At 45.1% G+C, this 13,503-nt stretch overlaps 1 protein-coding gene across 2 annotated transcripts in view; it reads left to right on the top strand.

The window, feature by feature from the left end:
* The window catches only part of ELK1 (ETS transcription factor ELK1), a 28,418-nt gene extending 17,323 nt beyond the window's left edge, over positions 1-11,095 (top strand). For both annotated transcript variants that reach the window (XM_053289017.1, XM_053289018.1), the window contains one exon: positions 1,983-11,095. In XM_053289017.1, the coding sequence (XP_053144992.1) occupies positions 1,983-2,081 (99 nt within the window). In that variant the 3' untranslated portion in view covers positions 2,082-11,095. The remainder of the gene's footprint in view (positions 1-1,982) is intronic.
* Positions 11,096-13,503: the final 2,408 nt, after the last annotated feature.

Raw genomic sequence — 13,503 nt, 5'->3', positions numbered from 1 at the left:
TTGTGGGATGATTGGCAAGCATGTGGGTACTTGGGACTTACTTTCAACGTTATTAAATTTTGACTTATATAAGTTAATAAATACGTTAGACTCTGTATATAGGTTGGCATGGTTTCAGCTTGGTTTGCAGTGCCTTTCCCAATGTACTTTTAGTGCCTACACCATCCTATCTTGGATTGTGAGGCTTTCTGCTACTCATACTCACATAGAGCCATAGTGTACTTCACACCACTGCTGGGGTTTGGCTGCTGTCTGCTTCCCACTGCTCATTTGTCTGTGTTTTTCACAAGAAATATTCTGCTTCACTAAAAGTGAAAAGCTTTTGTGTGATTGGTCTAGGCAAAAACCATGGGCTGTCCCTCTTCCTGGCCATTGTTTTGCTTTTCCCCTCTCATGGAAGAGAGTGAAATTGGGCCATCGTTTCAGTTCATTTTATTCTAGATCAATCAAATTGTCTGTTGCTTTTTTTTAGTCAAAGCTAAATCTAGCTATCTCACAATAACATCTCAAGATCCTTTTCCAAGCAAGATCAAATTTATCAGAGTTTATTTGAATTCAAATTTGTTCGAGGAGGAGGAAAAAGCAAGCTTAAAATTCTGAAATGAGACTGTTTTAGTGGTGTTATGGCTGTACAATGTGTAGAGATGATCTTTTCTCAAGGCTCTTATATAGTTTAATAGCCAGAGAAACTTCTTTAGTAGGCATTGATGATTCGAAGCTGCTTGTTTAAATGAACATTAATAGCTTTTGATGGCTGATGGCTACTAGCTACCGAACTCTGCTGGGGGTGGGGGGGGGCCTTAAGGAAAATGTTGAGCAGGTTCTGAATGTATTTTCCAGGGAAATAAGTCTTGAGATTTGCAGCTGGTTGGCAAGAAAAAGCTTTGGGAGCTCCAAAGGCATGCTGTTTGCTTGCTTTAAAGATGAGCACTGTCCGCTTGGATGTTTGCCTGTTCCCTCTTGCTCAACTTGTAAATTTGTAAATAAACAGATACTACAAAAAACCCCAAACATCTCCCATGCTCTCTTCTCACAAGGAAACAGATCCTATACAAGTTTACCATCTCCTTCCACTTGGGGAAGTGGGGAGTCTCAAAACAATATAGGACACAGTGATTTGTAACTGGACACTGGGAGGGATGTCTTTCAGTGGGGTGAGTGCTGGGTCCAGATGCCGCATTCAGAAATCTTTGTTTTGGAAGCAGCATAATATATCAAAATGAACAGACCCTGTCAAATTAATTCATATATCTCTGTGTGCCAAACTGGAGATGCAAGATAAAGCCTGGCTATGAACAGGAGTAGCGGGTTGTCGTGGGCTATAGCCTTACAGTGGGCCCCAGGACCCAAATATGAAGATGGGCTGTTACCCCCTACCTTCTTCTTCTTCCTCTGAGAGGCAGGAAGGAGAGAGTGAAGAGCAATTTGTTGCTTAGCTGGCAGGTCGCCTCTCCCTCAGGGGCCCAGGGCCCATTGTCCTGGTTCAATCATAGCTATGCCTCTGGGGGCGTCCGGAGAGTTTGGGGCAGCTCAGTCTTGGAATCTGAAGGGCAATGGGTGACGCTTTGTGAGCATCAACTGTGTGGGTCTCTCTAAGAGTGAAACTGCACGTTACAGACATACATAAAAAGCAGCGGCAGGAGGAGCATTTGGAGTGGAGGAGCAGAGGTGAAGGAAGGGGTGTTTAATTCCACCTCTTCTGCCCCATATACATCTCCCCCCCCACTGGAAGTGCTTCCTCCCCAACAGGTTTTATGCTTGCAGACATATATAGTGTATGTGTGTGTGTGGTGGGGCGGGGGGAGATTTAGGGAATAGAAGTGATGAGCAGAGAAAGAGTTAAGCATTCCTTCCCCTCTGCTTCTGCACTTCAGATTGCTCCCTGTCAAAGCTACTTTTCCCTGGGGAAAATCAGTCATGGGTTTTTGTTACAGATGTATGCAGTCTCTAAGCATTTCTCTTTCTCTCTCTTTCTTTTTCAGTTTCCAAGCAACTCCAGCTCACAAGTTCACATACCCTCACTCAGTGTGGATGGACTCTCCACCCCTGTAGTCCTCTCTCCTGGTCCCCAGAAGCCATAACCTTTCCTCTCTGTATCAATCACTGTATCCCTTCCTCCTGCCAAAGAACTGGCTTGAGTCTCTTTCCAAGCAGTTGAGATTACTTAAGTGGCTAGACAGCTACATGTCCCTTCATTGTCTGGAGGAGGCCTTTGTTGATCTGAGGACCAATACCCTACCTGAGGGGTGAAAATGGCAGCGTAGCAAGCAGATTCATCCACTAGCTTTGGATGTGCTAGGACATTCCTTTGAAGCTAAATGGTGTCTCTCTTACACCCAGAAGTTTATGTGCTGCACCCACCTGCTTCGGAAAAGTTTGATATAGCCCTTAAATACCTCACTTGAGGGCAAAGGGGATATAACCTCATCGATTTGGTCCCCCCTCTGATTAAGGGGCTGTCCATATTTAGTCCTGATGTGACTGTATATGTTCCTTTCTGCATCCTCTGTCTTGGTGTTCATTGTCTCTTAATGGCAATGATTTTGGGTGATAGTCCAAGGTGAAAAGGGCCACTTTTCTCCTTCCACCCTTCAAGACAAACAGAATATCTCTCGCTCCTTGCTGAGGACTGGTTTTAACTAGGTACTTTAAAGGGTAGACCCTTCAATGACGGCTGTATATAAGGGGCAGGAGAAGCTGCTGCATCAGCCATATTTGTTTTGGCTGTTTGATTTCAGCCATGGAGGGATGATGATCAGAACATGGTGTGTAAGCTATGCTTGTTTTGGCAGGGTGAGCCGCAAGCAAGGCTAGGCTAAGGAGTTTCAGCCATATTTGTTTGGGCTGGATGAGAGTAAGAATGTCAGTACTGGCCATGTCTGTTGTGACTGAAAAGAGAAGAGGAAGCACTGTTGATCATGTTTCTTTAGACTTTATGCAAAAAAGGGTATTGGCATAGGTCATTATTTCGCTTGGCTTGATGTGGCAGAGGATAAGCACTGGGTGGATGTGTGTTTGCTGGGCAACACAGTAGGACGAAGCACCAGTCATGTTCAGTCATGTTCAGCTTTGCCAGATAACGTTGCACTGTCAGCCATGTTTGTTTTGGCGTAACAATGTTGACCATGTGCTCTTTGGTAAATTAAGGATAGTGAGTATGGGCAGATGTTGCTTGCATTACTTTTGCATATGTCAGATCAGATGCCGCATTTGACACAAAGACTACAGCAAAGGAAGCCCTGCTTTTGTCATTTTTTTCTATGATGCACTTCCTAAAGGTCAAAGGTCACCAGTTCGTCAATGTGGAAACCAGAGAATAGAAGCTCTACCTACTGAATTCAAGGGGAACTTTCTCTCTTTGCAGAATGGTTTCCTTAATTTATTTCCTGACGATCAGTGGTCACCACAGCAACGACCAAAGGGGAAGTCTCAACCCTCTCTATTTTTGACTATTTTCTTATGACTTCATTTCTTTCCTCTTCATCATGGAGAAATGCAAGACATTAGCCATCTTATGGGAGGAATTTCCTTGCTGGTTGGTCACAAAAGAAAGCACCACCTTGCATACCTCTTCAGTTTCTTCCAGCTCTTCAGCCGTGTGGAAGCAGCAACGACCAAGTCCCACCCTGTATCCTCTTCATTTTCTGTAACCAAAAAGGGCCCTTTCTGAAGAAACAGAGAAATGCTTCTTTATACAGCTCCTAACTTCTTTCCAGATGCTCAGGTGCATCAGAAGGGAATTTGTGACTCTTTGCAAAAGGGCTGTGTCTTTTATGAAGTGGGTTTATAACTCAGATCCTCAGATGATGAGAATTTCTTCACATGGTTGTGTTTTCTGTCATTGTGGGGGTTTCCCATAAGTAGTCAAAGAAATGGAGGAGAGGCTATTTCAGAAATATCATATAATTCCTAATCAGAATTCCCAGCACCTTCTATTTTTTCACAGAGTATATATCACAGTTTTATGTATTATCAAGAGAGTCATACTGAGAGAGAAGTAGACGGTTTAGAGCTATATTTATCTTTTTGTCCGTCCATTTTTGATATCTATTTTTTAAACTGTTGTGGGGTGGGGGCGGGGTGGAAAAATGTGGTTTCTTAAAGCTAGATGAGAAAGGGAAGCGTTTGGCTCCCCCAGTGGTGGTTTTTGTCAATGGAAAGAAGACTGTCGGGCACTTTTTGAGAGCTGTGGTTTTCAAATTGTTCTGAGAAACCTTGGAGTTTCTCGTAATTCTTCAGCAGATAGATCATTGTGGGAAGGATTCCCTGGAGGCAAGAAATGTTTGAAAACCCAGGTTTGTGGAGGAGACCAAGCTCTGAACTTGGGTGACAATTAAATATGTCAGTGAAGACTTCATGGAAATTAACAGGGATGGCTTCTGAGGACCAAACTGGCCGCAGTAATGGTAGCAGATCTGTGTCAGTGCTTGAATTACAATGGACTCCCTCAACCTTTAGCTAAATAATGGCCCCTATAGCCTTCTAAAAATTGTATCTAAGGAGGAAGACACAAAAAGAAAGGTGAGGGACCCCCTGTAATTCAAGCACAGAATTGTGTCTCAGCCTGGATCTGCCCCAATCACATCAAAAGCAGGATAGGGGGCACAGTTTTAAAAAGGGGGAGGCACGTGGATGAGAAATATGAAACTCTCATTTCTCCATGGCATACCTCCCCACAGTCTGTTTCACAAGTTGATTATTTCTGCCTGCCAGCCTACAATGTAGGGAGTGGATCCTACTACACTAAAATCACCTTGAGGGACAGACTGCATGGAGATGTGCAATAGGGGAGAGTTTAGCATCCTCGCCTCGATGTCCCTCTTGCACTTAATGCACCCCACATACCCCAACACCTGCCGTGTGGCTAGGACAGAATCTAGCCTGGCCATGATTCACTTAGGCCCTGTTCTAAATTGAAAAGTAATTCAGTTCCACAAGCTTAATTTCTTTAGCTCTGTTGTGGTTGATGGGGTAGAATCTGCTCTTGCCATTACATGGAGTTATGCCAGATAAAATGGCCTAATAACATCTGGTCAATTGCCTGTGCTTTAGAAGGAAGCAATGTTAACCACAAAGTCATGGTTCATTTTAATCATCCCTTTGTGTAGCATTTAATAGTAATAATTATTATACTTTTTTGCACTTCCATATTGCCTCCTCCTGGGAGAAATCTAAGTGCTTTATAAGGGGTGGTTTACATAATTATTTAATAAATTAGGCATTTTGTGTAAACAGCAATCTGCAAATCAGTCAGGTATAGACCATGAGTGTTACTATGGACAAATCATGTGTAAACCATGTGTGATTTGTGTATAAAGTAAGCTGTGCTTTAGAGCAAACTGTGAGCAAACCGTGCATAAGCCATGAGTATATCTTGAGCAAAACATGTGGGGAACAGAAATAAATTGTGCAGAGTCTGCTGTACAGAAGGGGCTGATGCATACACCAGCAGCAAAGTGTGAGCAATTGAAGAGTGAGCTAAGGCAAGATTGTGTGTAACCCACTGGTTCTTCATGAGTAAGTATTTGTAAACAGTGGACTTGCTATGTGATTTCATAAATAACCTGTGGTTTAGCTCTAGCCATTCTACATGCGAACCACAGGTAAGCCATGAGTAAACAATCAGTAAACTGCAAATATTGTTCATGTATACTGTAAGTGAATATGGTTACACTTTTGAGTACGCCATATGCAAACAATGAGTAGGTCATGTAAGCCATGATTGACCTGTGGTCAAGCCATGTGAAAAGCCTACACAGTGCTTAAACCATTTGAGCCTGGTTTTCTCAATTCAGTGGCTCCACACTGAGCCTCTCTCTCTCTCTCCCTCTCTCTCTCCCCCCTCTCCCCCCCCCTCTCCCTCTCTCTCTCTCTCTCATGCAGGTGCCATTGGGCGTGTCCCAGTTTTATTGAGAGCACCCAGCAGAGTAGCTTTACACACTTTTTGCCTAGGACGAATGGCCTCTTTGGCACTCTCCATCCTGAAGCTCTTCAGGGTTGATTGTTTGAAAGTCCCTGGGGGACTTGGGAGGGTGTGGCTCCCAGGAGCAATCTGATGGCACTGCAGTCCTATGCGTTTTCTCTCTCTTCAACTTGTGCAGCTTTTAAAACTTTTGCGCTAGAGTAAAACAAATTTTTGTAGCCATATATTAGTGCTGACCCATTTGACAACAGCATCCCTCATGTGGTGGCATGTTCAAGGGGTAATGGCAAAAGAACCATAGAATACAATACTGCAGAATACAAATAAGATACATATTTTCCAGAGCATGTTTCCTTCTCATTTGTACACTGGGAGAAATTCAGTAAGATCAGTGGGGCTGAATTCCTTTAGATTCAAAACATGGTCAAAACTGGAATGGGCTTAATCTGTATTCTAACCAGGAGTAACTTCAGGGCATTTTAATCAAGAACTTCTTACAGTTTATAGCTCAGTCCCATGCACAGTTAGGCATGAAATCAATGGGTCAAAGTAGACATGACATAAAATGTGTTATTGCATTTCTGTCTTTCTATTTATTGAAAAAAGTAGCCATGGAGGCAGGATCTGGATCGAAACTATGGTGCAGGGGGAAAGGGAATTTAACTCTCTGTTCCTGCACCATTTTCCTGACAAAGACCAGCCCCATGAAGTCGCTGTGGGCTCCAATGATTCTGCATTGGATTGGGCTACTGATGAGAGAAACTTTGTTGGGATACTAAGAGACTGCATCACTTGGCACCTACATCATGGTGAAAATCAGGAGCAATTAAATATATATAATAATCTTTATTACGGTCGTTGACCAGCACAAAATATATGTTCCTATTCATGGAGGGCAGGTCTTTTGATGGCTACTAGTCTAGATGGCTATAGACTACCTTCAGACTCGGAGGCAGGAATCAGGATGCTTATGAATACCAGAGGTTGCAGGGGAGCAACAGCAGTAGAGGGGGCATGCCTTCATCTCTTGCTTGTGGGCTCCCCAGAGGCATCTGGTGGGCCACTGTGTGAAGCAGGATGCTGGACTAGATGGGCCTTGGGCCTGATCCAGCAGGGCTGTTCTTATGACCAGTGTTCCAACCACAAGTAACTTTAAGCAGCAGTACTGCGAACACCAGTATGAGACAAAAGATGACCTCCTTGAAAGAACTGTGGAAGAAAGAAGCTGCAGTGGAAGTAGTGGGGTTACTCCTCTTTATTTTTAAAAGTTTTTAGCCCTTTGACCTCACATCCTCCTTCTCCTGCCCCGAGTGAGGGCCTGTACATTATACCCCCAAGGATGCCATTCTAGCCATAGGCAGGACCGGGGGACACAGTTTGCCTCCATCACTATATTATCTCCAGCCACAGAACTTTACTTTTCCCCACAGGAATAAATGCCAGCTGTTCACTTATGGAGGAGAAAGGAAAAGGGTGAAATTGGGACACTGTTGTTGGCTGGGACTAACCTGCTCTCTATTGCTGATGACAGCAGCTTCTAAGAATTAAGGCCTGTTCCTATCCATTATGCACAGCCCTGCTCTGGGTCCAGTTTTTAGTCAGACAAATGTGTGATAAAATATTGGGAAGTGTCTTTTCTATATAAGATTTCCGTAATGCTGGTCAGAACAAAGTGCTTTGCCATTCCTGATATTATTTACCATAAAAGCTACCTGTGAGCGGGGTAATCAGATGAAAAGCAGGACAGGATGCTTGTATTTATGAGTACTGCTGGATCAGGCCCAAGGCCTATCTAGTCCAGCATCCTGTTTCCCACAGTGGCCCACCAGTTGCCTCTGGGATGTCCACAAGAATGGGTGAGGGCATGCCCTCTCTCCTGCTGTTGCTTCTCTGCAACTGGTATTTAGAGGCATCTTGCATATGAGGCTGGAGGTGGCCTCTAGCCACCAGACTAGTAGCCATTGATAGGCCTGTCCTTCACGAATTTGTCTAAGCCCCTTTTTAAAGCCAATAAGAACATGTCTGTGTGGAGGATGACATTTTGGCAGATGTAGGTTCTTATACAGAGGTGTGAAAAGCTGCAACTGTTAAATGCCCACTTCTGCATAACTTTTAAAATGGTAGAAGCCCTGTCTTCCTTTTCACCTGGTTGGCTTTGAGGCAGGTGAGCGTGAGATACAGTGTAAGAGATTTTTGACCTTTTGATTAGGCCTTACAACAGTACGGTTGTCACTGTTTTTATGGACAGAGGTTGATGTACCCTTAACAGCAGCACAGAGGCAGCAGTTTCATGCAGCATGGCAATACACTGATAGGAAACTCTTCCGCAGCTATTAATCTGTACTTGATTTACAGTGGTTAACAGCATGGAACTTCTGTCCATATAAAATGGACAACTGGAGCTACAGTGGCTAGTTGGAGGCTGCATGGGGCTAATGTGGACATAGTTTTCCCTGCTTGCATTTCAAAGGCAGCTCCAGAGGGGAGGCAAGGGGGAATGAGTGTTCCCTCAGATATCTGTCCCCACCCCCACCCCACCCCACTTTCTGTTTCAGAAATCTAAAACGTGGGACACAGCCCACAACTCAGTTTTTTCCTGGCACCACTACTGTCGCATTTTAAAAACACATGCAGGGCGGGCGGTGGCTGGAAAATCAGCAGAGATCTTTGTTACCTGAAAACCATTGTCCAGGTCTCACATATATGACTGGCAAATTTCAAAGTGAGTCCATGGGTAAGTGTGCCTGAGACTTGGATCTGACCTTTCAGGATGAAGGGCCAATGTATACAACCAAAAGACGCAAGTGAAAATGAGAAAGAGACACAGTGGTTAAAAAACCCGCTTCAGCAATAATTGGACTGAATTTGACAAAGGGTCTTGTGGCATTTTAGAACGAACATATTTAGTGGGTTTAAGCTTTAGTAAACTACAACCACAAAATCTGATGAAGTGAGCTCTAGTTCTTGAAAGATTATGCCATAATAAAGCTGCCACTCTTCAAGAGTCATAAGACTCTTGTTGCTGTCTTGCTGCAATGAACTAACATGGCTACCCCTCTGAGAGGATCCAGGGGCAAAGCTTTTCCTGGAATGTACATGAGGATGTAGATGAGGAGGGCTGCAGAGGTGGGCCTCCCATGAGGTCAGGTGACGTGCTTGCCTCAAGCGGCAAATTGTCAGGGCGCCAAGATCCCCTCACCACATCATCTGCCTCCTGCCACCATGGGAGTCGCTCTTCTGTAGCAGTACAACCACTGCTCAGACAAGAGAAGGTCCTCCTCCTCCTCTCCCTTCCCTCCTTCACCGCCACTGCCTCCTCCTTTGCCCACTAGGCAGGCTATGAAAGGGGGAAGAGGGCAGAAGAGGAAATGTAGAGAGGAGAGTAAAGCATTACTCTAGCGGTACTGGGGTAGAGTACTCTAGTACGAGAGTACAGTACTGCTCTACTCCCCTCTCTGTGTGTCCACGTCTGCTTTCTTTCCCCCTTTTCATATCCATCCCAGTGTGTGGAGGAGGGTGCTCATGTGGGCACAGTCAGTCAGTGGCAGCGGCTGTTGCTGCAGAGGAGAAGGAGGAGGAGGAGGAGGAGGGTGCATAATCAAGTTAAACAGCAGTGGCTATTGCTGCCGAGAAGAAAGAAAAGGAGTAGGTGTGCATGCGTGCAAGAGAGAGCTGGGGGGACATTTCATGCCCTATCTCAGGCATGCTGAGTGAGGTCTGTGGGCCACCACTGGAAGGTTGTCGTTTTGAATGCTCTTCTGTGAAACAAACTTCCCTGCATATTCCCATCAAGTATGTCAGGGAGATACCTAGGCTCAACTTTTCTCCTCGACATGTTACATGTTCATCTGTAGATACTTCCCCCCCAGGCGGGAGCATTCAAACATACACGCGCCACCACCTGCAGCCCAAAATGGTACAGTCCAGGAATTGTTTATTTGAATGGTTATGCAAATAAAAATTATTGTGTATTGAAATTCCTATGCCTTCTCATCCCTGGGCATGGAAAGTCAGCCAAAATCCTAAGAAAATGTTCAGTCTCTAGGAAAAACCTCTCTTGAAAGAGTAGCACTAAGACCAAGTAGCAAGGTCACTTGTGAGAGCTGGTCTGGCTGGCTGACTCACAATCAGGACTCTTTGATTTGGGGGGCAGCAGCCACCCTGACTAGCTCTTACCATCATCCTTGATGTTTGGCCTCTGTGGTATCCTTTCCAGAGGCCACTCTCAATTGATCTTGAAAGGGCAGAACACAAGGCAGGAGTTGGCCTCTGAAGCACACAGGGCTTGAATGGAGAAAGGGAACATTAGCATCAGCATGCAGTGAATCTCTATGATCATTTAGGATGAGGAAAAGGTTACCATGTCATTTTCTCACAGCAAAACTTTGCTGAGAATGTGTGGCTGCATTTCCAGATTCATGCTTGACCACATCCTGAAGAAATGACTCTAAATCTGACCACAGTGAGCTACATTCCCAAGAAAGCTTCATCAAAAGAATGATAGGGGAAAGTGGTGGTTCCTTGCTCCTCTTAAAAGCTCATATAATCTCAACCTCAGCAGCTCTCATATCACCTCCGAACCCAGTGCTACCTTTTACACCACATAGGTCCTGCTTGCAGGCTATGAGCCCGAGGGACTTGGCATCAGTGATTCCCAGAGAGCTCCATCCCATTTATAGCAAGAACACATCATGCAGTACCTAGCACATCTCTATAGAAGGGAGTCACAGGTGCCCCATTTTTGCCTTCCTCACTTGAAGATGCTTCCCACTGTATTTGGGGACTCTCCCGGTTTTGCTGGGTCTGTGCTGTTCAGGATTTCTCTTTCTATCTCAGCGGCACTACTAAGTGCCAAAGTGGCAGGGATTGGTTGAAACACATGGAAAGAACAGGGCAAAATCCAGGGATTATTCAACACTTTTGTCTGAAGTAGATACTTTACCAGGATACTGCCCCTCATAGTGGGGCACCTGCAAGATGCCAACATAGATCTACTGCAGTTTCCTCTTTCCTGATCTTCTCCAGTGTTGACCCGGTCGGTTCCTGAGAAAGGGGTGCTGGGGATTTGTCCCTCTCTGGTTACCTCTGCACTGGGGCTTGAATTCTGGTTTATTTTTTATGATGAATCTTTCTGGGATCCTGCCCTGTAAATAAATTTATTTTTCAACAAAATCTTGTTTCTGACTCTTCTGTTTTTCCACCAGATCCATCAGTTGCTTGTCTCACTTAGATCTATAAGCAGCCGAACTTGTAGGAATTAATTTAATCTGCACCAAAGCTACTTTTCTTGAGTAGGGAGGCACCTGTCTGGCTAACCAAAAGCTTAGGATATTGTGGATGTGTATACAAGTGCACATGCACAGTATCAGAAGACACAAGCTGTTCTAGTAAGAACTAATCTGCCTACTTTCCTTTCACTATCCCTACAACTGGACTAAATTTGGTCCAAATTGGTTAGGCAGTTCACAAGTTAGCCAACTTGCACTTCAAAATGTTCACATGTGTGCCATCTTGAATTGGGGTGGATGACATCATCACAAACTATGCACTTGAGGTCTCCCTTGTGTCCCTACGATGGTACCAAATTTGGTCCAATCGGTTTCCATTGGCACCTCAAATGTTCATGTGTCTGCCATCATGAATCAGAGTGGATAATGTCATTACAGACTACACCATTGAGGTATCCCTATGTGTCCCTACAACTGTACCAAATTTGGTTCAAATGGGTGAGGCGGTTCACAAGTTAGCTCAATTGCATCTCAAATGTTAACATATCTGCCATCTTGAATTGGGGTGGGTGACATCACAGACCATGCCGTCGAGGTGTCCCTGTGTGCCACTCACTAGAATTGTACCAAATTTTGGTTCAAATCGGTTAGGTGGTCCACAAATGAGCCCTCTTGCGCCTCAAACATTTACGCGTCCACCATCTTGGATTGGGGGGGATGATGGGGGGAATGAAACCTCAAACTACACCACTGAGGTGTCCCTGAGGTGTTGCTGTAGCTAATTTGATTCAAACCGTTTAGGTGCTTCACAAGTTAGCCCACTTGCGCCTCAAATGTTTACGTGTCCGTCGTCTTGAATCAGGGTGGATGACATCATCACAAACTACACCATTGAAGTGTCCCTATTTGTCCCTACAACTATACCCAATTTGGTTCAAATTGGTCCAGGCATTGCAAAGTTTTTAGATTGTGAGCCCTTTGGGGACAGCAAGCCACTTCATCTATTTATTTGCTTATATGTATGTAAACTGCTTTGGGAACTTCTGTGGAAAAGTGGTATCTAAATATTTGTTGTGTTGTATTGTATAAAGTTGATAGTGGGGAAAACACACACAGACACATGGATGCGCGCACACACACACGGAATGCCGGGTGATCTCATAAGCCTACTGAAAAGTAGGATTAAAAAATGCAGCCAAGACTTGCGTGCTTGTAGTCACTGTGAGTGCTTGGTACTGCCTATAGGTGATTGGCTCTGTGGACCCAGTATTCTTCCCTACACTTCATTGTGAGTACAGCTGAAGTGCATTTGCCCCCACCCCATCTATTGTCCTTAAAAGCCTTCTCTGCAAATGTTGATGGCAACTATTCCCTGAATAGTCTTTGCCTGTGCAAATGTTGTGAAAGCAGCTGGGGTGGGTGGAGGGAATTTCAGGAGATAGCTGGCAAAGGAATGATGCATACACCCCCTTTCTCCTGCCCCCTTTTTTGGTACAAAGCATCACTCCGGAGGAGACATGCAGAGGAATAGGTTGTGAGGAATTTCCACTCTGTGGTTGTGGCAGCTAATGCTCCAACAGGTAATGGAGCGAAGAGAGAGGAAAGGAGGAGTTGCAAGTGAATAGGCGAAGGCCCCATTTCCACAAGGGGTGTAAGAAATTGCTCCCTAGTCTGTGTGGACGTAAAGGCCCAAGGGTCCAGGTGTTGCCTGTATGGCATGGTGACTAGAACAATGGAGGCACTACAAAGGCTGTGGGCCACCTCCATCCTTGGGGGCGTGGTGCCTCTGGGTACCAGTTGTGGGGGAGTAACAGCAGGAGAGAGGGCCTGCCCTCAACTCCTGTCTGTGGCTTCCAGTGGCATCTGGTGGGCCACTGTGCGAAACAGGATGCTGGACTAGATGGGCCTTGGGCCTGATCCAGCAGGGCTGTTCTTATGTTCTTATGTAAAGGTGGAAACCTTTACTTGTACTTGGAATGGTGCAGTGAGTCAGCCGCACTACTAATAGTTTGAAAAGGGGGGCAGTTTGCTGCCTCCCCTCATGCAGTTAGCCAAGCAGTGCATGGGGTGTGTGTGGTAGAACCCCTCCAAGATGATATGAGTATGCACACTGCATACCAGGGTTCCTAAAACCATTGTGTTAGGGCTGACACCATATTGGACAAGATAATGCAATTTGCCACCATGGCCTCTCCCTTCATAAGAGGTTAGATTTACTGAACAAAAGAAAGCACCCTAAAGACGGTTGTATATTTGCATTATTGAATTGCTTGTCAAGTGCCCTTTCTCTCTCCGTACTTGCTCTTATTGGGGGGGGGATTCCACAAGGGGCTGGAGCTGGCGGAGTCAGAC

The sequence above is a fragment of the Hemicordylus capensis genome, chromosome 2 (assembly GCF_027244095.1).
Source record: "Hemicordylus capensis ecotype Gifberg chromosome 2, rHemCap1.1.pri, whole genome shotgun sequence".
In the NCBI taxonomy this organism is placed as follows: Eukaryota; Metazoa; Chordata; class Lepidosauria; order Squamata; family Cordylidae; genus Hemicordylus; species Hemicordylus capensis.
The sequence above is the reverse complement of the archived record's forward strand: the minus strand, read 5'-3'. Positions and strand labels throughout refer to the sequence as shown.